Consider the following 26,319-nt stretch of genomic DNA (forward strand, 5'->3'; position numbering starts at 1 on the left):
GAAGGAAGGAAGGAAGGAAGGAAGGAAGGAAGGAAGGAAGGAAGGAAAGAAGGAAGGAAGGAAAGAAGGAAGGAAGGAAGGAAGGAAGGGAGAAAGAGAGAAAGAAAGAAGAGAGAAAACTATATCGTATAAGGTTCTGGTATAGCGGGAACCTGCTCTTCCCAAGTAAGCTGTTGGTAATTTGTTAATAAGAATTCCAAAGGAGAGGAATCAGGTACTGTTTAGACTACTGGGCTAGTCTAGAAATCATAGCTAACAGTCAAGCCAGATCATTAAGGACCCCAGGTAGGTTTGATCTGCTTGTTTGTATTAGTATTTTTGTCATTTGAAAGGGATGATTCAATTTGATTCTCAACATCATGCAGGGATCACAAACTGAAATGCTTACAGAGGTCAAGCAGATATCATAAGAGAGCAAAGCACGCTTGTGCCAGGAGGTAGTAGGGAATGGTGGTAATTATGGAAAATTACAGACCACATGACTTACCAAAAGGAGACAGCTGCCTTTCAGGTCAGAGGGTTGTAGACATGTAGGACTTTGAGAACAGGATTGTGGAATATTCCGTTTTCTAAGAAAATAAAAAAATCCAGATTTTAGGTGAATTGTCCTAATGTTTTTATTTAGCAACAAATTCATTAAAAAAGAAAAAACTGTATTTCATGTATTCAACTTTTAATTTATATAACTAATCAGATAAAGTTCAACTATCTTCCACATTTACCATGAATACACAGCCAATGTGACTTCCTGCTATCTACCTGGTGTTAGAAATATGTGCTAGGGAGAAATTAACTTTATTATTATTGTTATCATGTATGTCCTCCAAATAAAATTCCTGCAGAATGATGGGGCTAGAAGATTTACAGCTACCTTCTTGCTTCTTTATTTCCAATAACTTTTCCTGATGAAAATACTAATGTTGTTAGTGAGGTGTATATTTTTCCCCAAGTGGTAAGCTCTCCTATAATTTAGTCAATAAGAGGCTCAGGGGATCATTTGGCACTGGCTAACAGGATATTATACCTCTTTTTGACTTTAAAAAAACAATGTTTTATTGCCTTAAGCAAGCTTTGCCACCTCATTTTAGATAATAAAGGTGGGGGAAGTTAGATGGTATTTTTTATATCTCATCACTGCTGATTTTAGTTAAATGGGCCATAAATCAGACAAGAACAGCAAGAGTAGGTACCTTTGCCTTAATTTTTGCAGAATCAAGACCCTCATGGAGGAGTAACCATAGTTCCTTAATAGAACCATCTCTAGACTAAATTATAAAGTCAAAAACCGTACCTTTATCATTCTATGTCCCACCTCATAACCCTACCCCACCACATTTCAACACCCCTTTTTGGCACTAAAATTCCTGTCTGTTAATAATGATTTAAAATAACAATGTGTATCACCCCTCCTGAGAACGTTTGCACTTTAACATGAGACTTTTCATTGGCATTCCTTCTACAGCATGGAACATAACTTGAAAGTTAAAATTTCTGATAGTACAGTGAGTGATGCAGGGCTGGGGGCAGGAGGGAACAATGCACTTCTTCCTACCACTTTCCCAAATGAATGCAGCACTTTGAAAATCACTGCCTGCTTTCAAGTGAATGAAGCTGACCTAGTGTTGAGTACCATTAACATTAAATACACATATAATACAGAGAGATCCAAAGGTGCCCATTCAGTCTCCTTTTGGCTAACCTCACCCAAGTTCCAAAGTTGAAAAGCCTTCCCCACTTCCTAGATGAAAAGAAATATACTCCAGGAATTTTTCATAGTGGTTATAAACCTGTCATGCTTTTAAACTAAAAACAATGAAGGAATAATTGGAACAGATGGCAGACCTCACAGAGAATACGTCCATTGAGAATACAGCTGTTGGAAAAATTTGTGAGATGTTTCTTTTATGATGAATTGACTCTACAAAAGATCAGTTGCTATTCAAGAAGATGTGTGTGTGCGCACGTGTGAGTGTGTGTTTATGAAATATATATATATGAAATTATATAGATTTCAAGTGACATAATAAATAACTTCCAATGTCATTTACTTCATTTAAGCAACAACAAAAAACTGAAGTTAAGATATACTCAGATATTAAAAATTATCTGCACACTTCTAGTCTTGCCCTGACTAATTCCCTTATGGCTCCAAGCTCTGTCCCATAATCAAATATTGGCGAAGTCACAACACAAAATTGAAGACTTTGCTTCTTAGAGGCACTCAGGACAACAGCTCTGGAAATGTACCTCCTGTGAGATTTAAAATAAAACTCTGAGAGAACAAGAGCATTTAAGGTTTGAACAGTTTACCAGGAGGCTGGAAATTTTCTTTCTCAGAGACCAACTTTAAACAGAGATCAGATTTTCATTTGTCTGAAATATTTTAGGTATCGCGCAGCCTGAAGGCAGAAGGAAAGCATCAGTCAACATTTACTGAGCACCCACTGTGTATGCTGCTAGGATTATTACCGCAACCACTAACATAAGAATCATTCTTACACTCTTCGAAGCACTTTCATGTACATTAAAGCAAAGTGCTCTTGGTTCACTTAATTGCTCACATGCTATGGGTATATCAATGGTGCTAATTTTTACACTAGCCGTTATTCTGGGGATATTTAAGCAAATGGCCAAGGTCTTTTAATTTCGTTTTCAATATCCATTTTTTTCACCAAAAATTCACACTCTTGATAAGCCATAATCTCACTCCAAAGCATTTTGCTTTTCTTTTAAACTTGCTTTTGAATGCTGGAGATTATTTTAGGAAGTCTTACGAGGAAAATTAATAACAAATGACACCAACGTTAAACTTCTGTTTTTCTAACTTAACCATGCCATAGGACATAAGGCATATGTAGGGGTGGGAGCAATGGATGGGAACACTGTCATGAAAACAACATGAAAAGTGAGAAGTCAGGAGACTTGAGTTTGATTCTTGGCTGTGCCAGCAACTATCAGTTTCACTCATACTTTCACCCTAAATATCTTCCACTCTAAAATGGAATATGTACTGAACTGTAAGCGGACTGCACTGTACCATTCCTAAGATTTCTTCTAGTCCTAAGATGCCTCATTTATCAATGTGCTTCCACCAAGAAAGACTTTAACGTTTGCAAATAGAGAAAGACAGGGCGTACTACTTTTCTACTGAATAGAAGAAATGCTAACAAGAGTTCTTCATATTCAAGGAGAGATTAAGTAAAAGAGTACTACTTTGCCTCTTCCTTTGCATTGATTAACCAAAATCCAGTGTTGAGAAGCTACATCTACAGATAGATATTGGCACTTTCCAATCCTTATAAAATTAAAAGTTCAATGGCATTACTAGAAGATAGAGTATAAATAATATTAATAAAGTCCTTGCAAATTTTCCAAACCTAACTGAATTTTGTAGGAAATTTGAACTATTCAAAACGTAGTCTTAAGTTTATCTTAATAGGTACATTTATCAGTATGTACTAACCAACATCTGCAAAGATTATGTTGGAAAGACATTGTCTTAGTTCCTATTGGCTAGAAACCAGTCACATAACCATACTGAACTGTAAGGGAAGTGGGAAACGTCTAGTTACTCCCCCTCAGAAGAAGAAATGACACTGCTGGTCATCCAGCCAAGCCTAGTCACAGTATGAGACAACAAAGAGCCTAGAAAAAAGTGAGATCTAAATAATTGCTACCTTAAAAAATGTATCCACAATATCGATAAATTTCAAAAGTAGAAATGGAGACTTCATTTCTTTATAAGTAAAGAGTGACAACCTGCAAGGTGGTCATCCTGTAGGCTGGAAAACATGTGTCCAACCAAGATCAAAGACAGGCACTTTGAAAAAAGAGGGGTTGGGGCAAGAGCTTTTTGCTGAATGGGTTGGCTAAACAACATACATATTCAACTGGTTACAGGCAGAGCTATGAATATTTGTGAAGGTGATCCTGACACATGCATATTGAACAAAAATGCACGTAACATACAATCCATGTTCACTTTGGGGTAGAGACTTAACATTTAAATGTTTTATAATTAGGTTCTATACATCAAAATGTCTTTCAGAACACAATAGCTTGCAAGGGCACAATCTCTTTAATCCAACCAGAACCAGTCTAAGGTCGGTGGTCTTCTTATCTGGAGAAAGTTACTGAAATCAGGATCTTGTTTAATGAAAGGTATAGCTGGTGGAACAGGGGCTGGAAGTCAGTATCTATGAGTTGGATGAGCTGTAGTTGTTTTAATATTGCTTATCTCGAGGCCAGTGCTTGTTTACCTCCTTGAGAAAAAGAAAAACCTTATAGCAGTTGGAACATAGTTTATTCTTTAAGTCCAAGGCTGTGTGACTTAACCCTTGTCTGGCATGGCCTTCGGTCCTGTTTATAATTTGATATCTTATTGCCACAAATAGACTACTCTGTCTGACCTCCCATCCCGGTATGGCTGCTAACTAAGTTTTTAAGGTTTTTCTGGGGTCCCTTTGGTCACAAAAGAGGGTCATTCAGTCAATGGGGGCTTAGAATTTTATTTTTAGTTTATACAATGAAATCTCTTGACATGTGAAAAGACTCATGATGATCTCACCAGAAACAAAGACATGTCATAGAATTCCTAGCTTCGCTTCTCCTTATTTAAAAGGAGCAAACGGTCAGGGCCAAAGTCAATCTCAACACGTCAGCTATCTCCTTTCCAATTATTTAGTATTTAGTGCCTTCAAAATACAGGATTGAACTTTCCTGTCCTTTGCAAGTCAATCTGTGGATTGGGGTTTCACAACAGCCATAACGTTGTCATCGCTAAGACGATAACTAAGAATACTTCTGGATGTCTTCTTCAACATTTTGGTGACCAATATCCAAATGACTTTACTTTCAGGTTCTCCTTACCGGGATAAAATTACTATTGCTATTCTTCAACTCCAAGAAGAAGGGAAGCTGCATATGATGAAAGAGAAGTGGTGGCGTGGGAATGGCTGCCCCGAGGAAGACAATAAAGAAGCCAGTGCTCTGGGAGTGGAAAATATTGGGGGCATCTTCATTGTTTTGGCTGCGGGACTGGTCCTTTCTGTATTTGTAGCTATTGGAGAATTCATATACAAATCACGGAAGAATAATGACATTGAACAGGTGAGTCATCTCTTTCTAGGACTCGTTAGTTTATAGTTTGCATTATGTGTCTTAAGTTTGGGGGTTTTAAGGATGTTTGCTCGTTTTCAGTCTATTAAATTAGATGCCCAGAAGAGCCATTTTTGAGTTAGAGCAAAGAGCTATTGAATCCCTGCCAGGTGCTGTGGGCACTGCAGGTCCATCATTTATTAATGACAAGGAAGGGGCTTATACACGAAATCCAATTAGCCCTATTTGGAAAGACAGTGCAGAAATTCCAAACTCAGTTAATTTTTGAACAGTTGTTTGCTTGTAAGATAGAAATCCTAGATGGAAAAAGGCAAAAATAAATCCAAAATTGGAAAAGCTATGAAAAGATATTTAACAGAAAGGTTACCAGCCCTTAAGTATAGATTCTGAGCACATGTACTAATGCAAAAAGTTTACATAAATATGTAAAAGTCATAGTATGAAATTGAGCACTTACTTCTATCAAAGTAAGCTTTGTAAAAGGATAGATCACCTCAAATTTTTTTTTGCCAGGAATATAATAATGCAAAATGAAAATGCAATGTATATGAGACTTTTGTGTTTGGGATTATAGGACAATTGTAGTAGTTGACCATTTTTGCCTATTACTTTTATTTTTGAAGGAAATCACACCAGTTCTGAAGGAAATCAGCTTACACTGTTTTGAAAAAGCTGATTGTGATTTAAGATAATTCCTTCGTAACCATGCTAGAATAAACAAAATACAAAGGTTTATGGTCATCATAGTGAATCAGGCTCCCGATTCAATTCTTAAATATTGTTAGAATTTTAGGACTATGACTATTAATGACAGAGCCAGTTTAACGCTCTGCTGTCATCTTGAAATTCTAAATAATCTTTGAACAAAGTGTCCCACATTTTCATTTTGCACTGGACCCTGCAAGTTACGTGGCTGGTTCTGATCTATAATCTGATAATAGATCCACTTTCTTTAAGTAGAAGCCCTCCTTAAGGGCCCAGAACTGGGAATGATTCATTATAACCTGGTTTCACATGAAAATCTTCCCCAGAATTACAAGGCAACTGTGACAACAATGAACACCCCTTTCCTAAGCTCTTGTTATAAGAAGCTGTTTTTTTAATTAAAAGAGAGAATGAACTGATCTGCTTTAACTTTCAATTCGCTCTTGAGGTGTCTTGTTTTATGCAACTAATTTGAAAAATAAAAGCTTGTATATATGATGCTTTAATGTGCTTTTCATAGTTGCCAGCTTCATGTGATGTAAATTTTCATTGAAACATTCATTCTTGCTTCTGATTTATTCATTTTTCTATATTTTTTTCTCATTTCTTTTGCATGCAAGGCTTTTTGTTTCTTTTATGGACTGCAATGTAAGCAAACCCATCCAACCAACTCCACTTCTGGAACCACTTTATCTACGGATTTAGAATGTGGCAAATTAATTCGAGAGGAGAGAGGGATTCGGAAACAGTCCTCAGTTCATACTGTGTAATCAGTTTTTTAAAAAAAACAGAAGTATGCCCACTAGAAAATGTTTTTGCTAATTGGTGTTGTTGATATTTGTATTTGCTAAGCATAAATAGCCACAATTCTCTATTCCTTTAGGATAGCAAAACTCATGTATTCTAGACATTGAAATGAATACACTGGAAAGAGACTTGCACTGTATGTTGAAGGAGGGGCATATTAGGAGTATACAGACTTCTAGAAATGTGTATTTACAAGAATCTTCTCTGTCCCACTCGTCATCTTAGTTCCGTCTTCACGCATTAAAAATTAGTAACTTTTCCTTCATGAAAAAGGAGATCAGACTTTCAACAGGGCAAAGCATGGAAACAAGATGCTTATTCTGTGGACTTCTTTTCATCTTTGTGAACTTCGTTCCCTGCTCTTTTTTCTTCTCCCTGTCCATATATTGTGTAGATCTGCGTATTGTCAAACGACCCGAAACACTTACCTTTTCAATAGTACACACATAACTCCATAACAATGATAATTTTTAATTGAAATTGATTCCATGATTTAAAATGTATTATTTACACAAAGACTCAAAAATGTCTTAGAATTTAAAGATTTAAAAACCATGATCCACAGAAAGAAAACTAAACTTGAAACTTCTGGTGTCACAGAAGAGCACTAGCTAAATTGAACATCACTCATGGAAACAGAATACAGTCAAGAATAATTCCTGGACAGAAATTCATTAACCTCAAACTCTCAAATAACATTTACTTGTAGAATTTAACAGTCTTCTGTAGGTTCTGAGTCTTGAAGGAACAGTGATATTTTTCAAGCTGTATAGTACTTCATTGAAGATCCCAGCAAAGTCCTAAGCTATGTACTAACTCATTTCTATTTACCACTCACTTTGCATTGATGAACATCTTTCTACGAGATGTTATTTCACTTCCTTCCCACTTACCCTAGATGGAGTGATTGTTCTTGGAGCAATCTTTCCTGAACATCACCACTTTCACAGTTATTTCTTTGGATCCATCATTATTATTAATTCATTCCAAGTATTCTGGGGAAAAGGGCAAGAAGGAAAAAATAAAGGAAAGAATGTCCGTACATATTAGTTACAGATCTCTGTAGATTCATTTTCCATCTTCATTCAAAGTGCTGTAAATAATTCCCATGCTAACTCAACCAGGTGACATAAAAAACCTATTGCACATTTAATTTGTTGTGACAGAGAATATCTGATGATTCCTCTGGGCTCGTTTCTCCTCCCTAGTGAATAGGAGAATTGAAGATGTGTTTCATCTTTTCTAAATATGGGATCAGTTGGTCTTTACTCTTTTCTTAATGGGATTATCTTTTGACACATCAAGCAATCCCCTAAAGCACATTCCTTGAAGTAGAGATATGCCATCTGTGCAATCATATAGCATTTTACCTTCTCTTTGCTTAGCTTTAAATGGCTCCCAGTTTTGGAAACCACAGGCCTCTCCAATCAACCGTATATTTCTCCAGTAAAGCATATTCAGGAAAGTTGACTAGTTGACTCTTGTCCTAATTGTCTCTCAGCTTTGCTTCCTTCTTTAAAGAAATGTACTCAGAAGAAAATATCATAAATTACACTAACATTGTTTTATTATTATTAAACTAGAAGCAACATACTATTTGTCCCAGGTCAGAGTTCACATCTTCATAATCAATAGAATCAGATGTTGGGATGAATATGACATTATTCTTAGTTTCATATTCCATGGATTCAGTATATAGAAACCACAAATTTCATAAGTTTACTCTCCCAAAGACAATTTAATAAACCAAAAATGCTACCAAAAGAGTTCAAGTGTGATTGATGAAGTATTGACAATCAAAATTAACAATAACTAACGAAACTTAACTTTCTGCAGAGATTATTACTTAAAAGTGTAATTCAGAGATTTGGACAGAGAAATTATCTCTTTTAAAAGTTAATATTTCTATACTACTTTAGACTGTATACTACCTAATTCTGGTATTTATGTACTATTTTATAGTTTTCAAAATGTTTTCACATACAACATTACATTTGATCCTTTCAACAATTTTAATTCAGCTTTACTAACAGAGAAGTAGATATCAGTCATTGGCCTGCAGTTACAGATTTTAGAAGCAGAAGAAAATTTTCTAAAACAGCCAAACTTAGATTCAGTTTCTAGCAGAGCCACATGCTAAATGACTGTAGGCAAGTTACCAAATTTCTCAGTCTCGATTTCTTAATATGTAACAGTGGGACAAAATTTCTAGAACATAAAGTTTTGTAGGGGTGTTTTTCAAAATGGGTTCATTTGGCAAATGTTTCTCAAATAAAATTTTCATAGTAAAATAACCCATGGAGCATCACTCTAAATGTTCCTTTACTACATGCTATCTCAGTGTGCATCATAAGTTTTTGTGCATTGAGAATTTTCAACAAAGCGGAAAAGTATTCAGCACTTCTCAAGCCTATTAGATCGCAGATTTTTTTTCCCCACAGCATCTTGACAGACCAGTGTTCCACAGATCATCCTCCAGGGAACACAGGTGTGATCATGTGACTCTCATCCCATAACAGTGTACAAAACATCTTGCATTGCGCTTGGCACATAGTAGCCACTCAATAAATAGTTACGTATTCTTTAAATTTCTAAGCCTCAATTTTCTTACTTGTAAAATGAAGGTAATATTATGGGCTTTATACATTTACTATGATAATTAAATAAAATTATGGCAAAGAAAATGAAATAATTAATAAAAGTCCTGCTAATATATATCAGTTAACAACTGTTGGTACCTTCTGGAGAAACTAAGTATTGTTCTCTGGTCACATGGGCAGTAACTAAAATTTATCAAGCATCTTAAAATGGAATCTGGCTTAAAAAATTGGTTTTCTAATTTAGAGGCTCAAGCTCTATCTCTAAGAGCAGTTTTTCTTATACAAGCATCATAATCAATGGCAGAGGTCACTGCACTTGGAAGAAGGACCCAAATTGGTAATATGTGAAGATCTGTAGTAGAAGCTCTGGACCTCGTCTCTAGAAATTCTAATTTAATTAGTTGGGGGATGACATTGGTAATTTTTTCAGATGCCCAGTTGATTTTAATGTGTTGGAAACGCTGAGAACCAATAAGCTAAAGCACAAACTTATATATACAATTAGAACTCAATAAATCATTGCTGTTGATTGCTTGATTGATTGCAGAGGTAGAGCCACTAACCCTATGCAATATGTATAACACATGTCTGGCATTCAATCTGACAGACCCTTTCCACTGAGAATTCAGGGAAAAACTGCACATCTTTGAGATGGAAATTTTATGATATTCAATTGATAATCTTCACGATTAGTTGTAAAACTATAGAGCTAGACCAACTCAGAATTATCAAGTAGACAGTTTATTGCTCTCTCTGTACCCTTTCCTGCCTGGAGAAATCTTTATTCATCATCTCGAGTACTTACTTTCTTCACACTCTTCTCGTTTTTTTGTTGTTGTTGTTGTTGTTGTTGTTTATTTTTTTTTTAAATGGAGTCTTTCTCTGTCGCCCAGACTGGAGTGCAGTGGCGCCATCTTGGCTCACTGCAACCTCCGCCTCTTGGGTTCAAGCAATTCTCCTACCTCAGCCTCCTGAGTAGCTGGGATTACAGACGTGAACCACCATCTGGCTAATTTTTGTATTTTTAGTAGAGACGGGGGTTTCGCTATGTTGGCCAAGCTGGTCTCAAACTTTTTTGTTTTTGTTTTTTAAATAGCTTTTCTTAAATTTTTTCCCCAACAATCCTAAATAGTTGCATTATTTAAAACTAGATAGTAAACATGAGTTTTTATTAAAACTAGCTTGAATATAGTGGTTTTACTCATTTTATTTCAGATTAGCTGTTGAGCTAATCTGAGTTTTTGTTAAATAGTAACAGATTGTGGATTATACTTTGAAAAATATTGTTTAAGCTCAGGAGAGAGCAGGGAGGCAGCAAAAGGTTGAACAAGTGGCTGAGTGTGGTGGCTCACACCTGTAAGCCCAGGAGTTCAAGACCAGCCGGAGCAACATGGTGGGACCTCATCTCTATAAATCAATAAACAAACAAAGATTGAAGAAATGCATCAACAGGAATGAAACATAGTGTTGTCTAATTTGTTTCCTAATAAGTTTGTTCCTAACCTAATGAAATAAGGGGGGAAAAATTAAGCTGTAGGCTGGGCGTGGTGGTTCATTCCTGTAATGCCAGCACTTTGGGAGGCCGAGGCGGGTGGATCATGAGGTCAGGATATCGAGACCAGCCTGGCTAATACAGTCAAACCCCGTCTCTACTAAAAAATACAAAAAAAAAATTAGCTGGGCGTGGTCGCAGGCGCCTGTAGTCCCAGCTACTCTGGAGGCTGAGGCAGGAGAATGGCGTGAACCCGGGAGGCGGAGCTTGCAGTGAGCGGAGGTCGCGCCACTTCACTCCAGCCTGGGCGACAGAGCGAGACTCGGTCTCAAAAAAAAACAAAAACAAAAACAAAAATTTAAGCTTTGTATTTTACTTTGTTTTAGACTAAAATTATAAACTGAATTATTTTACAAAGTTTTTCCAGCAAAATTGGAGCTATTTAAGGAATACATGGTGGATAGGAATCTTGCCATTGGGAAAATCAGCTGGATCATATGATTATAAACCTATCCAAGGAGAATTATTTCCAAATACCTCACTGCATTTGACTGGCATTATATTATGTTCTGTATGAGCCATCTGTGGCAATGCAGTACTACAATGAATCTCAATTAGTTTCCAAGCACATGACCCTTATACCACAAGGTCTATTTCCTAGTAAGCAATTTAGAGAGTCTGAACAGCCTTTAACAGCAAAAGGAAAGCAAAGCATTCTTACTTATTAGACTATTTTCTGAACATCTAACAGTGCCAAATGGTATTATTAATTAACTCTTGTAGATAATAAAAAAATTTTCTGCTTGATGCTGCAGTTTTAACTTGCCTTTAGGAACCATCTCATTATGCTTCTCACAGTTATGGAATTTTATGTCCATATGCACAAGCATATTAAAATCATTTTTGCTTTCAAAATTCTCTCTACAGAGGCTGGTATTACAGAGAATGGGGTTCTACCTTAAATGTTCTAAGAATTTTTATTTGCCAAGATATGAACAACCTTGTGACAGAAAGTCAACATTACAAATGCAGTGTGTGAATTTGAAACCCTGCAGAATTTGAACTTTGTGGTTGTCAGCCCAAATATGGCTAATGGTCCAAAATACACAACAATGTGTATCCATGTTGCAATGCATACATCCAGATAGACACAAAAATGAGTAAGACCTGGATGATGGAATAAAGTTACTGTATTTCCCCCTAGCAACTAAAATATTTTAATTTAACTTGACCAGAATTGTCTTTCTCCCCAGTTTTTCAACTGAATGGAGGGTTTAGACTTAAAATATTCAAATATTCTGATTTTTCAACCTAAAACACGAAAGCAGTCCTGATGAGTTTACCAGCCACAAGAACCAAGAAATTACTGTCGTTTGATAACCCCCTCAACTTTAGTATTTATCTTTCCTCAGTGTTCCTTGGCACATTATCAGATGCTTCAAAGTGTCTTCAGTTCTATTTCTTCTGTAGCCTGATCAACTTATTTAGCAAGTGATTTGCAAAAGTCTCTTTAATTAGGTTATTTTTGTAATCGTGCAAAGAGGCTTTCCTTTGCCTGGAAACTCAAACATTCATTAATTCTTAGAAAAGCCAGGAAGCAATTAACATCAATTTAGAAATAACGTTTCTAATGTACAAGTTGATGTTGTCTTATCAACCAAACAAACTCTGAATGACGGGCATGGCCCAATAGACAGGTGACTTGGGAATCACACGCCAAGAACTCAGGTTTCCACACCACTGCTAAAGGGCTGTGTGTCTTTGGGCAAATCATTTTACTTCCCTCAACCTCAATTTCTTCATCTGTGGAATGAGGAGGTTGCATTTGAAGTTCTTTTCCAACCACAATATTGTTTGACTCTAGTAGAAAATGGGAAGGAAGTAAAAACATAGAAGTAGTGATAAAAAGAGATTTTTGTTTCTATATTTCTTTATATGGTTGTGTGTCTATCTTGGACACATGAAATTCCTATTGCCATCAGAATGTCCTTCCAGTACTTTAAGGTAGAAAGGCCTGCCCTGGATATAGAGAAAACAACTCCACTAGCTATCACGACATCAAGAAGCAAGAAGGTTCCCATCCAGTGAATCATAAGCAAATCATTACAGACAGAGTGAAGTTTACAGAAGTAGAATTATTCTCGACCTTAATGAGCCTACAGACCAGGTAAAACAAAACAAAAAAGACATACGTACTTAGGAAGCTATTTGAAGCTGTAGAAATGAATACACATTCACAATTCACAAAAGAGGATGATAAATGGGACTGAACCATATAGGAAGACTCTCTCTATTCTGTAAGTGTAACTTAGTGTTTCTTCTAAAGACAGACAAGGAGAAATAAAGAAAGAGGACAGCAAGCATTTATTTTCTATTGTTTTTATCCCTACCCTTCTTCCTACCATCAGGTATGGGGGTTTTTATATGAACTGCTCTCAAACTAAAAATGAGTTAAACTCTTAGCTTTTGAGATGTTAAGTAGTCTCTGCAGATTTGTAGCACAGAGAAAAATCTTGAAAACCATGCTTTTTAATTGCAAGATTCAGATGTTTCATTGACTATGTAAGTTGTTGTAATTCAAAAAAGTTTATCTGCAATTGTTGAGAGCCAAAACCCAAAAGGCTAAGGTTGGAGAAATAGAGTTATGATGTTTCACTACCTGATTTTCCTACCCCAGACCAAATTCTGACCACTAGGAAAGAGAGAACTGAAGGAAAGTCGCAAAGGTTAGATACCACCTTAATCTCTGAGAGGAGGCTATTCCTAAACCAATTACCATCTCTGAGCCAAGTCCACACTTGGGATGATGCAGGAGAATAGAAACCACAGAAAAATTAAAAGGGAATCCTGGACAGAAAATGCCATTTTTTACTTCACAGGGTAAAGGGCCAGGAGGTGGTAAGATTTGCAGAGACATTTTGTATGCCGCTGTCTCCTGAATGGCAGAATAACAGCATGTAGGCAGTGAAGCTGTGAAATGTTTCATAGATAGAGTCTTCCTCAATCTCAGAGAATGCAGGGAAAACAGCCAAAAATCCGTGGCTCTTCTCACCCAAGAGGAGTGTAAGGAAGGACTGAGAGAACCAGTGGACTGGAAGACTTGAAGTTACAGCAGGAAAGACACAGAGTGTGTGGATGTGACAAGGAGATCACAGTGGGACCATGGTCATCTCAGAGGGCACAGCAGAGACAGAAATCAGTGCTCATGACCTAGTAGGATGTCACATCTCCATGGAAGCCAAAAGAACAGAGGGTGGCCTTGGACCAGCTGATCCTGGGCCCTCTAGGCACCTGTCCTTATCCCAGATGACCCCTGGAAAGAAGAGAAGAGAGAAGGGAGGTGGGGAGATGCTTGTATTCACTGAGACATTAACCAAAAGAAAGTATTTTAAACCAAAAGTGAATTACCTTGAGTTAATAAGACGCACTAGCAGATGGGGAACCTCTAAGCTAAGGTGAGTTCTATTTTTTTAAATAATATCACATAATTTGTTTGCATATGCAAGTTTGTAGCTTGAGAAAAATGCATTCCCACTATCACAGGCATAAACTGCTACCCCAAAACTATGCGTGTAGTGCATATGTGCACTGTGGACAGCTAACACCCTACATCATGGTTCATTTAGCTTAAAGGTAGGGTCATTCCCTGTAGAGAAAGGGCATGCAAAGAATTTCTTGGAAGTTTATTTTATGCCCTAATTCAGCCTCTGAAATGAAGAAAAACAAAAACAAAACAAAAAACAAAAAAACAAAAAAAAAAACACCAAGCCTTTTCCATGAGGTGAGGGAAAGCCAGTCCACACAGAATCCTCTCAGGCCTTCAGTGCAGGAAGCCAGGGCGATGCTAGAGGACCAAGGCACAAAGCCACCACACTGGCCTCTGACAGTGACTCTGGAGAGGAGAAAGGCACTGTGTGCTTTGGATTGAAGCACAAACCCACATTTCTGCCACGTTTAAGCAAGGAGAGCTGCTTACTTTCAGGTATACAAGGCCTGCTGGAAGCTTTCCCTCACTGCAGGAATATCTCTCTGCTTTCTGCTCATAACACTGGACTGGGCCATGTTTCATGCTCCCTTTTATACCACCAGCCATTTCTGTGCCCTTTCTAGGGCAGGGAAATGTTTTAGCTGCTCTAGAGCTCCCTCGGGAGGCCATGGGAGTCTCAGAGGACAGTTTCAGGCTAGCCTGATAGCACACCCCGCTGACACTTCTCTGCTCCATTAACTGCCTCCTCTGAGAGCCTGAGACAGAGACTGGGCTACGATTTCCCTGTGTTCCCAGGTCCCCACACCTATCAGGCTGCTTTCCTTATCCTACTGCATGGGAGTTTGCCCCCAGAGAAGGCAGAGCAGGTGCTTCTCCTCAGATCTCCCTCAGCATCTAGGCTCTGGTCAGGATTCTTGCATCACCTGGTTGAACTTTTCTCCTTGAGGGCAGCTACAAGACAATCCTTTCTTTACACTCCATCCTCAGTCCTATAGGCTGAGTCCTGAAGGCTCTAAGCTTGATATTTAATGTCAAACTTTTACAATTCAAAGTGCCTGCTTTTTCCATGTTTCAAACACCTGACTGTTGTAATCAATAGCTTCAAAGACTGCAGCGTCTTCTATAGATCCACAGAAGTCCATTTAAAAGCTCAAAGCTCCAAATTTAAGTCTTTTTTCTTTCTATATCATCCCTGCCCTGAAGGTAATGCATATAAAAGCACTTGCTGTAACTTGAAAAGTGAGAAAAAGGAGTGGGATTCAGAAGAACTGGAAAAAAGCACACAGATTAATATCAAAATATTACATGGCCTCAATGTTAACTCCACTTTTCAAAGTTTTCTATGACATTATCCCTAATGTTAGAGGAGGATGAACTTACACATCCCCTACTTGTCAGGAGTTTGCACTGGATGGCCCTGGGTGGCCACTCCATGTGCAAAATTTTTTGAGGATCATTTTTTAAAAATTAAAAATCCATATGGATTGTGCATGCCATTTAACAATCTACTATTTTTCTATTGAGAGAATAAGGTTTCTAAATGAAATCTTTAAATAAAGATGAACAACAGGAAGAAGACACTTGTGTATCTGATGTCATGGAGTAACCCTGTGTCCTTCATAGGGATATTTTTATGGTTTGAAGAGCTCAGTTAGGAGAACAAGGAATTTTAGGGTATGCATTCATGCAAAGAGAGAAACTTAAATCTAGGATCTGAGATGGTAAGGATGTTGGCATCAGGTCCCAGATGTGGGAACAGAAATGAAATGGAGCAGAAGAGACAACATGGAGGCAATGAAAACAGGACATTAACAGACACAGGAAAAAGCAGTTCATGAAGTCTACATGCTGTAGCCAAAGGAAGGCAAGACAGGGGCTTTCGAGAGTGATTTCCTATGGGGAGCCAGTTTAAAGCATTAAAGGTGCAAGAAAATGGGCCAGGCAAGACGGGGCTGCTGAGTCACAGGTGGAGATTAGGATGGGTGACCACACCTGTAAGTTTTATTTCAGCGGCTAGATTTCCTTCACCCCAACATTCTTTACACGGACCCAGGAGACAAAAATCAGCTTTCTCATTACCTCTCAGGCACAAATCAATATAACCACTATTCTAAAAGCTGATACAGTGATCAACACTCAACCTCTAGGATTCACTTTTTTAAATTCCAAGGATGGGTGTACAAAAGATGGCCCATGGACTGTGAATGAGCTCAGAAAATGGATCAAACCACAGGAAATGCTGCCCAAATCCTCAGTTCTGGAATGCAAAAACTTTCCACAAGGATGGTACACATAAAACCACTCCAAAAATCTCCCCCCACCTGCCTTCACATAATTAGTTAGAGATTATTAAAGCCTGAACTCTGCTCTTAGATGATGAATTATCTCGGAAAGGTGTGAAATCTGTGGACAGATAGGTGACCAGACTGTACAAGTCTCTATGTTGCAAATTCCTAAATAGGATTCTTCTGTTCCTATTCCTGAAAAAGTTTCTTGACTGAATCCTCAAACCATCCTAGGTTTGCTCCTACACTAGAGCTTAGAGTTAAAAAATGTTAAGGAAGTGAAGTTTTAGTCCTTCTTTAAAAAATATAATCATTGAGACACTGGCTCCACAGAACTACGGTAGGAATTTGACTGAAATTGTCTTTATAAAACTACTCCAAATCTTAGCTTGCTTTCTATTTATACTAGGTCTATACATAAAATGCAAGGTTTTACATCTATACAATGACAATACTACCTACATCCCTTTTCTTCCATGTGTAATGTGAAAATTTATCAGACAGTGTCACAGAGCACTTCAAGTGCCTTTGAATAAGGAGCCTATTAAAGGGAGAAACCTATACAAAATGTAAGATTTGTATTGTATTATTGGCTAGGCCAGAACTTCTGAAAAATAATTCCTCAGAAAAATCCTTAAGGGTATAAGCATCGAAAGCAGTTCTCTGAAATGTTCACCTATACCTACCAATGAATGAAAGACGTGAATGTATAAATGCTAAATCTACAATGAGAAATTAATCTGACATTCACAATCTGATGTCAAGTTTGTAACCAGTATGAAAGCCAGTTCCAAATAGCCTAGTTTTTTGAATACTGCAAACTCAAATCCAATTTGGCCCAGAGCTTTTCCTATAACTTAAAAAAAATTGTTCTTTTCCCCTGAATCATTTTTCGTGAGGCAGAGTATTTTAGGCACAAAACAAAAAGAACTTTAGTAGTCCCTCCCACCCCATCCAGGGCAACATTTGCAACAAAAGGATAAAGGTGTAAAGAGAAGATATAATTTATATTCAGGCTCACACAAGCATCAAGAAATCAAACATTTGAGGTTAATTCAAAGGAGGTGTCAGGAAGTCCGCAATTAAAAAAGAAACAAACCAAAGGGGAAGGTAAACATAAGCAAAGAAGACAGAATAGGGAAGAAAAGAGGCTCCTTAGGAACACACCACAAGCTCTGAGGAATCAGAGAAGAGCAAGAACTTTCTGCAAAACTGAAATAAACAAGCAAATCTCCCTCCTTATAAAACCAAGAGTTTTAGTTAAAGTTTCTATTTCAATCTCTACTAGACTAACTTGTGTTTCTCCATTTCCTTTCCTCTAAAGGAAAGGTCTCACATACACACACACACACACTCTACGTTACTTTTGGATAATGTCAGAAACAGCATAAACTGCAAGAACATTATTACTATAAATTCACTTGCAAATGAATTTTTCTATCAGACATTATTATAAAGATTCATTGTATTAATAGATGGCTCATAAGCACAGAGATGGAATTTTTAAGTGGCCAGGGACTGAGGTGAGCTTTCATTTCCTTCTGATGTTGGAATATCTCTGTATACAGCACAATACAGGTCGTCATAATGCCTGCCTATAACTGCACAGACACAGAAACATGCTATGGACTGGGCAAAAGAAGTGGTAATCGGCATTGAAAATTTATGTGTTAAACACATATGGGAACTATTTTAACTAAGACACTAGTATAAGCAACTCAAAGGAATTGCTGCACAGATGTGCGTCAGATGGCTCAAATTAAAGAACCATCAACCTTTTCATTGTATTTCTCCCATGAAAAAAAAGAAAAAAAATACAGTGAATGCAATGAGTGGCATAGAGTTAAAATATATACTATGATATATAAAACTTAATTTTAAAGAAAAAGCATACTTAAAATATGCCACCCATTGGACTGTTTTGCATGTAACAGTTCATTGAATTCTCATAATAGCTCTATGAAAAGGATTCTAGCATTGTCCCACTTTATACATAAGGAAACTGAGTCCCAGAGAAAATAAACACTGCCCAGTGTAACCCGGCTACTAGGAAGTATAACTGAAATTAAAACTCCTTATTCTGATACCAGGCACCAATTCTAAACTGTAATTAAAAGTCACTTGTAGGCCGGGCACGGTGGCTTACGCCTGTAATCCCAGCACTTTGGGAGGCCAAGGGGGGCAGATCACGAGGTCAGGAGATCGAGACCATCCTGGCAAACATAGTGAAACCCTGTCTCTACTAAAAATACAAAAATTAGCCGCGTGTGGTGGCACGCACCTGTAGTCCCAGCTACTCAGGAGGCTGAGGCAGGAGAAACACTTGAACACAGGAGGCAGAAGTTGCAATGAGCCAAGCTGGCACTACTGCACTCCAGTCTGGCGACAGAGCAAGACTCCATCCAAAAAAAAAAAAAGAAGTGCAAGTGTAGATTTATTAAAAATGTGAACTCCATCACATTTTTCATCCAGGCCCCAGATCCAGGCTACTGAAGGACTTTCTAGTCTGCAAAGTACCAGAAAATACTACCTGAGTATCCTGCCTCCATTTGCACTACATCTTGAGTAAGGCAGCTAGCTGAATGCCATTATGTTTGATACTTTCTCATGAAAGTAGGATTTAGGAATTTAAACCAAAATACTTTAAAATGATGTTTCTATGGCTCTGTAAATATGAAAAACCCAAGCCTACAAACAGAAGTTTTAGAAAGTTACTGTCATTTTGGTCCCAGTTCAGAAGCTCAATCTTTATATGTATCTTTAATTCCGAGATCATAAAAGGCAAATTAATTAATGAATATGAGCCCCTCCCAAGCCACTCTGGGCTGAAAGATGACTTTCACAATTTCATTTCCTGTGGATCCAAGAACGTGTGGTTACTCGAGCTCATGGCTGGAAGAGGCCTTAAAGGTCACCTTTCCTTGTGACTACAGCAAAAACTTGGAGGCAGAAAGGTCAGCCCCAATATCTTGCCATTTTCTTCTTGACAGTCTGAGACAAAGTGAGAATCAAAAAGAAATCATTGTTTGCAACCAAAGACCAAGAAAGCAGACCACTGATAAAACTGTATTTATATTTGCTCTCACACAAGCAGCAAGAAATAAATACTTGGAGTTAGTCAAGAGTAAAGATGTTTGTTGTACTTTAAGGCAGTCTAAAATCTGGGGGAGGATTTCCTTTTTTAAAAAAATAAAGTTAGTTGAAACAGATTGTCAAGGAAATATCTATGACCACTCCTCTACCCAAAATAGGGAAAAGAGGTTTCAATGAGACCTTCCTCCGGTGTGTCAAGTCACACTCGGAGACTCATTTTGCCAATTTCAATGTAAAATGAAATGAAATGCCTAAAATCAAATGCTTGAGAGTTCAAGTAAAGCAGAAAGATTGGAATTTCTTAACATAATAGTTTTTGGGAAAATTCACAAAAAGCTCTCTATAGTGATAAAAAATATTTTTAAAAAGTAACGTGTAGATGATTTCTAGGGAAAGCACTTGGTTTGGGCCGTCCACATATATTGAGTTCAAATGCAAGCTCTTTCTCTTGGGTAAGTTACTTAATATCTCCAATAGTAAATTTCCCCATCTATATAGAGGGTATAATATGTAATAAAGTTTGCAAATTTCTTGATACTCTTTTCTTTCCTCCTTCCATTCCTTCCAGTTTAATGCCAAAAATATTTCTTCCATTGAAATATATTTCTGAGCAAAGTTTGCAAAACTCTGATACAATACTATATATCACAATTACTCTATAAAATATTAATTTGCTCTTAATAGCAACATATAAGCTTCATATGGTGTAATGTTAACAAATTATTATATTTCATTCATGATATACAGACATGATGTTTTGGCTTACAATTTTTTGACTTTGCAGTGGTGCGGAAGTGATACACAGTCTGGACAAACCATTCTTTAAGTGCCCATACAACCATTCTGTGTTTTACTTTCAGCACTGTATTCAATAAACAAATTATATGACAGAGTCAACACTGTATTATAAAATGGGCTGGACAGATTATTTTGCCCAACTGTAGGCAAGTGTAAGTGTTCCGTGCATGTATAAGGTAAGCGAGGCTAAACTGTAGGTTAGGTGTATTAAACGCAATTTCTCCTTAATATTTTCAGCATACAGTGTATGTATTGGGACACAACCCCACAGTAAGTGAGAAGCATCTGTATTTGCTATCACATTTTTGAAGTATAGTTCATAAAAATATTTCTGATGTTTTACTTTGTGTGTCATGACATCCCTCCCAATTCACCGAAGCCACAATTTACCATTTGAAAGAATATGAGCACACATGACATGAGTTTTTATGTTTTTGTATTATAAGAAAATGGAAGTTAAATTCTAATCCTATAAACACTTACGCTTAAAGGAGATAAAAAGTTTTATTCAAAGAACCAGTTTTTTAAGAGACATACATTTGATAGTCCAATAGTTTACACCTAGAACCTAAATCCTAGGTCTGGTTTTGAAATCAAGTAGAAAAAAATTAAAAATAGAAAAATTTAAAACTACTACTTCTCTAAACTACATCAAGTTATTTTTGGAACAAAAAGAACATTTTCAAATACGCATGTTGCACACTGATACACAAGAACCACACTAGATATGTAGTACTTTGCAAACATAGGACACACATCTCTTCCCATAAGGCAGTTACAAACTAGACGCATCACCTGGTAGCACATTGTCATTAGACTTTCAACTATATCCATTTTGTGTGCTAAGGTTTAAAAAGTGCGCTCGCACTTCTGTAAACTTTACCAAAGGTTTTGCTTTTTAGAGGATTTTTTTTTTTTTGTGGTAAAAACAACTTGAGATCTAACCACTTAAAAATGTCTAAGTGTTCAAGACAATATTAACTATAGGCCCAATGTTGTACAGAAGATCGCCAGAACTTGTTTATCTCGCATAATTGAAATTTTATATCCCCTTGAGCAGCAACTGCCCCCATTCCCTTCCTCCCAGCCTTTGGCAATTATCATTCTACTCTCTGTTTTCATGACTTTGACTATTTTAGATGCTTCATATAAGTGGACTCATGCTGCCTTTGTCCTCCTGTGCTGGCTTACATCACTAGAGGATGTTTTAAGAGTGACCTCATCAAAAAGAAAACTACTTTTTAGAAACTTCTGTAACCAGGAAATTGTAGAAATTTCTCTGAGCAGGAATTTTTCACTCAAAGGTCTTATCTTGCCTAGAAAAATGACAGCAAATTATGTTTTATTGGTCCATTTATATACTATGCATGTGAACAGATATAGCATAATTGCAATGGAGATTATATATATTGTCTGTATATGTAGAACATTTTTCAATCATAATTCCATTTTCCATTTTCTTTTGTATTACGCCATCGTTTTTGCTGTGCAGTTCAGTACCACATTATTTTCCATTTCAACCACAGCTGCATCATTGCTGCTGCCAGAATCTCTGTTTTTTGGAGAAAATATACAATTTAAAATTGTTTTTTTTTCTTTTTTTTTATCAGAAAGGAAAGTCATCAAGAATTAGATTTTATTTTAGGAACAAAGTAAGGTTTCATGGGAGAAAAAAACAAAGCCTTGGTGTAGAGAAGGTTTGTTCATTTTCTATAGCATTACTGAAGTGTCTGTATGCCTTGATAATCCTAGCAATGTTTGGATCATCTCAGTGGGGGAAATGACTTAATTTAACTCTATTTTGGTGTCTCAGCAAAGGTAAGTTACCTATTTTGAGAGCCCTGAGTTTGCTTTAACTGGGTAGTTTTATACTACTGCATTTGTGAATGAAATCCCAAAGTTTGCCTAGCTAACTTGCCACCTCAGTTGCCCTGAATAGAAAAGGTGGGTGGCCAGCGGGTGGAGGAGGAGGTGATGGGAACTGGCCAATTGTGACAGAGCTGCCTTCAGGCCAATATCTTGTGTTTATAAATACCTAGGCAAGAGGCAGGTCAACGGCACATGAGCTAGGCTTGATTAAGCTGACAGTCTGTATCTCATGTTCCCTAGTGTCTCTCTTTCAATGCCATCATGGAAGAACTGGGAATCTCACTGAAGAATCAGAAAAAAATAAAGAAAAAGTCAAGAACTAAGGGGAAATCTTCCTTCACAAGTATCCTTACTTGTCATCAGAGACGAACTCAGAGGAAAGAGACTGTGGCGTGATCCAAGGAAACACCTGTAGGAAGGAAAAGGACGCACTCCCTACAGAGTTTTGGAGAAAGGATTTCTGATGAGTGTGTGATGTGTTTCCATATATCTGTATCCATAACTCTGATTATGTATACAGATATAAGAAATACAAAAGTTTAAAAAGCTCACATAGATATGACTTGGGAAGTGACACCAGTTCTTTTAAAATAAATTTGTATGCTCACTTATTTTGCATTTTTTCTTTTGCCCCAATAAATTGTTGTGTGTGCTTTCTAAATAATAATAAAACAACAGGGTTTTTTCCAGAACAAGTTGAGCGTGGTTTGTTCCCCATTACTTGCTCCCATTGGCAAAGGTATGTTTGCTGTATGTTGTCAGTGGTGCAGTTTGCTATTTTGAAAACGCTTCTTACTGGTTTAGACAAACATAGTCACTTTGGGCTGAGTTTTAAAAATTACTTTTAGCTTATACCAAGTTACCTGGTTACTATGGTAAAGTGAACCCATTTATCTTTGTGTTCTAAAGTCTAATTTTATACATAGTTTAAGTGATACTCAGAACATTAGTGAGCTGTGCTGGAAAAGGATACCAAAAAGCGAATATATGTTCAAAAAGTAAAAGTGTTCACCACATTCTGGGTACCATTCTAGGTTCTGGGGATCCCATGGTGAAGAAAACAGATATGGTCCCTGTATTAGTTCATTTTCATGCTTTTGATAGACATACCTGAGACTAGGTAATTCATAAAGAAAAAGAGGTTTAATGGACTCAGTTCCACATGGCTGGGGAGGCTTCACAATCATGGCAGAAGGTGAAAGGCACATCTTACATGGTGGCAAGCAAGAGAGAATGAGAGCCAAGCAAAACAGGAAACCCCTTATAAAACCATCTGATCTCATGAGAATTATTCACTACCACAAGAATAGTATGGAAGAAACCATCCCCATGATTCAATTATCTCCCACCAGGTGCCTCCTACAACACATGGGAATTATGGGAGCTAAAATTCAAGATGAGATTTGGGTGGGGACACAGCCAAACCATATCAGTCCCTGTTCTCACATAACTAATTATAAAACAAAGATGAAAAACAGTATTAGAAGCAGGATTAGAACTTCCTCAGAGGAAAGTCCAAAGCTGAAACAGCCCTCAGAAGCATTTAACCTGGGGCTGGGTCAAGAAGGGCTTCCTGGAGAAAGGAATAGCTAACTTAAGATTTGGGGGATGACTCAGACATTATCAGGTGAAGGGAGCCAGGCTGAGGAAGCAGCATATTAGAAGGCATGGAAATAAGAGAGAATAGGGCTATTATGTTAGAGGAAAAATGAGTTTGGTGTACCTAAACTATAAAATGCAAATAGGTCCAATAGGCCTGATAGGTAGCAGCTACTCTGGCTGAGGGTAGAGGAAGAATTGAAGGAAAGAAGACCAGAAGGGAGATGAGAGGCAAGTCACCCAAAAGATTCTTTCAGTAACTGCACCAGACCAGAAGTAGAGAGACCTCCTGATGAAGGAGGTAATTTTGAAGCATAATCCAAACAGCCATGGATTCAGAAAGTGGTCTCAAAGGAAAACTCCAGGATTCAGGGAGGTGGGAGGGGAGCTTAGCTGGAAAATTGAGGTGACATTCATTGTGATGGGATATAATGGAAAGAAATAGGTATTAGTTAGTATTTCATATAACTGGTTGGTTTCTTCAGGATTATTCTAAAACTCCAGGAAACTTTTAATCTAGTCCTTCAAAGTACAAAAATATTTTCAGACATGAAAGGGAAAACTAATGACTTTTAAAATGGCAATAGCAATAACAGATATTGGACAAATGTTTTGATTGTAATCAATATTCAGATTTCAGATCAATCAGAATTTTTATTGACAACAAACAAAAGAAAATGGTTCATTAAAATGCATCAGGAGGCTTAAATTAAACATTTATAAACTGGAGTATGATGAATCTGATCAGCTAAAGATGGTCTAGAATGATAACATATTAGAAGGAGGAAATACGAAGTTTATTCACTTCACTAAAAATTATATCCGAGGCATTCTATTTTACATTTTCTAATGTTTTTCTCCCGTTTTTAAATTTTTCTCTTATTTTAGAAAATATTTACTCTATCTTTTCACATACTATTACAGAAATTTGTTAAAAAAGAGGTACATCAACCTGTAATATCTAAAATATATAGTGTATCAGTCTGCTTTATGGATATTTTAAGATCCACCAGCCTCTCTCCTCTTCACTTACACATAGCTAAATTTTCATTCAATACATATAACACTTGCTATAAACAACTTCGTTAAAAAATGTATTGAAAAACCGCAGAACAGGACTTTTTAAATGTCAACTATTAAATGTGGTGTATAATCACTTTCCTCTCTCCCTGATATTTTCATTCTGAAAGTACATTTGGCACATACAAGTGTGCCTACGTTTCTGTGTGCATCTTTGTGTTTTAGGGTGAAGAACAGAGTAAGCTAATGAGTTCAGAGGAGAGAAGAAAGTGTAGAGTATCTGGAACCCAGTCCAGAAAAATTCCTGGTAACAACCATTAATCTTGAAGATTTTCATCCCGTTCACTAAAGAACAGTGACTCACACAGAGTTATGTAGAAATCAATGGCAAAGTTAATTAAAAACTAGATCTAACATTTCTTCCTTCAGCAATTTCTTGGTGCTGAAAGAAAAAGATTGCCGAGGTGAGATATTCAGGGAAACAAATGGAGGTCAGCTGTTTTGAAAGATGATGTTCACAGTTAAGATTTATTCTCCTTTCAGATTTCAAATCTGGGCTTCATCTTTATTGTAGGAGAAAAAGCAAGACCCCACAGAGTTGGAGACATAGTGTGGGGCTCAAAGTTTTTTATTCTTAGCCTTAAAGAAGCTGCAGGAAGACAGAAATAAGGAGAAAGTAGCTTAAAGAAAACGAGATGAAGATAAAATAGAACTAACTAGCTTTCTTTCCCCCCTCTAGCTCAGCAGCCATGGTTCTAATTTAACTCTTTGCCTTCAACAAAAGGACTACATGGGTTCTTAGTCAAGAATCTCTGGAAATTGTTGTTTCAAAGAAGGAATAATGTAAAAGGTAACAGCATCAGCTCAGGGAAAGGTAGCTCTAAGAGCTATCCTTGTAGTGTGATTTTTAAAGAAACATAAAATCTATCTTTTCTAAAATGTATGGCACACCAGATGCCCCCCGACATCAGAGAGGCCATGGTTCAGGAAACACTGGAGCATTGGCTGAAGGAAGCCCAAGTGACAATCTACTTAGTTGACGCCTCCAGCCTAGAAGAATGAGAAGAGGACAAGAATTACCTAGTCAAGGATGTCCAAAGGAAAAAGTGACAAATGTACGCAGGGCTAGAGCAAGAAAGGTAATGGAATGTCCGGAGAAAGCACCTATGGGCGTGTGGAAGAAGTAATGAAAGTAGAGGCTGGGACCCCAAAGGTACCCTAAGTTCTCAGTTTTGTTCAAGTCTAGTTCTGTATAGGAAGGGGATCTTTTTCTGGTTAGACTGTATTTTTAAAATAATTGCAGTGTGGAAGAAAGAAACAGAGGGAAATAGGCACAGTAAATCCACCAGAGTGGACACAGACCTCCTATGTTTACAAGTAATAACTCAAAGTCCCATAAGCCTTGGGAGTGAAATGACCAGCATTAAACCATCCTGACATGTGAAC

At 37.2% G+C, this 26,319-nt stretch overlaps 1 protein-coding gene across 5 annotated transcripts in view; it reads left to right on the forward strand.

The window, feature by feature from the left end:
- GRIK1 (glutamate receptor, ionotropic, kainate 1) overlaps positions 1-22,946 on the forward strand; it is a 415,343-nt gene extending 392,397 nt beyond the window's left edge. For 3 of the 5 annotated variants that reach the window (XM_011926464.1, XM_011926466.1, XM_011926467.1), the window contains 2 exons: positions 4,859-5,109; positions 22,495-22,946. In XM_011926464.1, coding sequence (XP_011781854.1) covers positions 4,859-5,109; positions 22,495-22,650 — 407 coding nt within the window. In that variant the 3' untranslated portion in view covers positions 22,651-22,946. Of the gene's footprint in view, positions 1-4,858; positions 5,110-6,443; positions 6,893-21,995; positions 22,083-22,494 lie in introns of those variants that run through there. The other 2 variants (XM_011926463.1, XM_011926465.1) reach the window with 2 other exon arrangements.
- The last annotated feature ends 3,373 nt before the right edge of the window (positions 22,947-26,319 follow it).

Source organism: Colobus angolensis, unplaced genomic scaffold (genome assembly GCF_000951035.1).
Source record: "Colobus angolensis palliatus isolate OR3802 unplaced genomic scaffold, Cang.pa_1.0 Scaffold69, whole genome shotgun sequence".
Lineage (NCBI taxonomy): Eukaryota > Metazoa > Chordata > Mammalia > Primates > Cercopithecidae > Colobus > Colobus angolensis.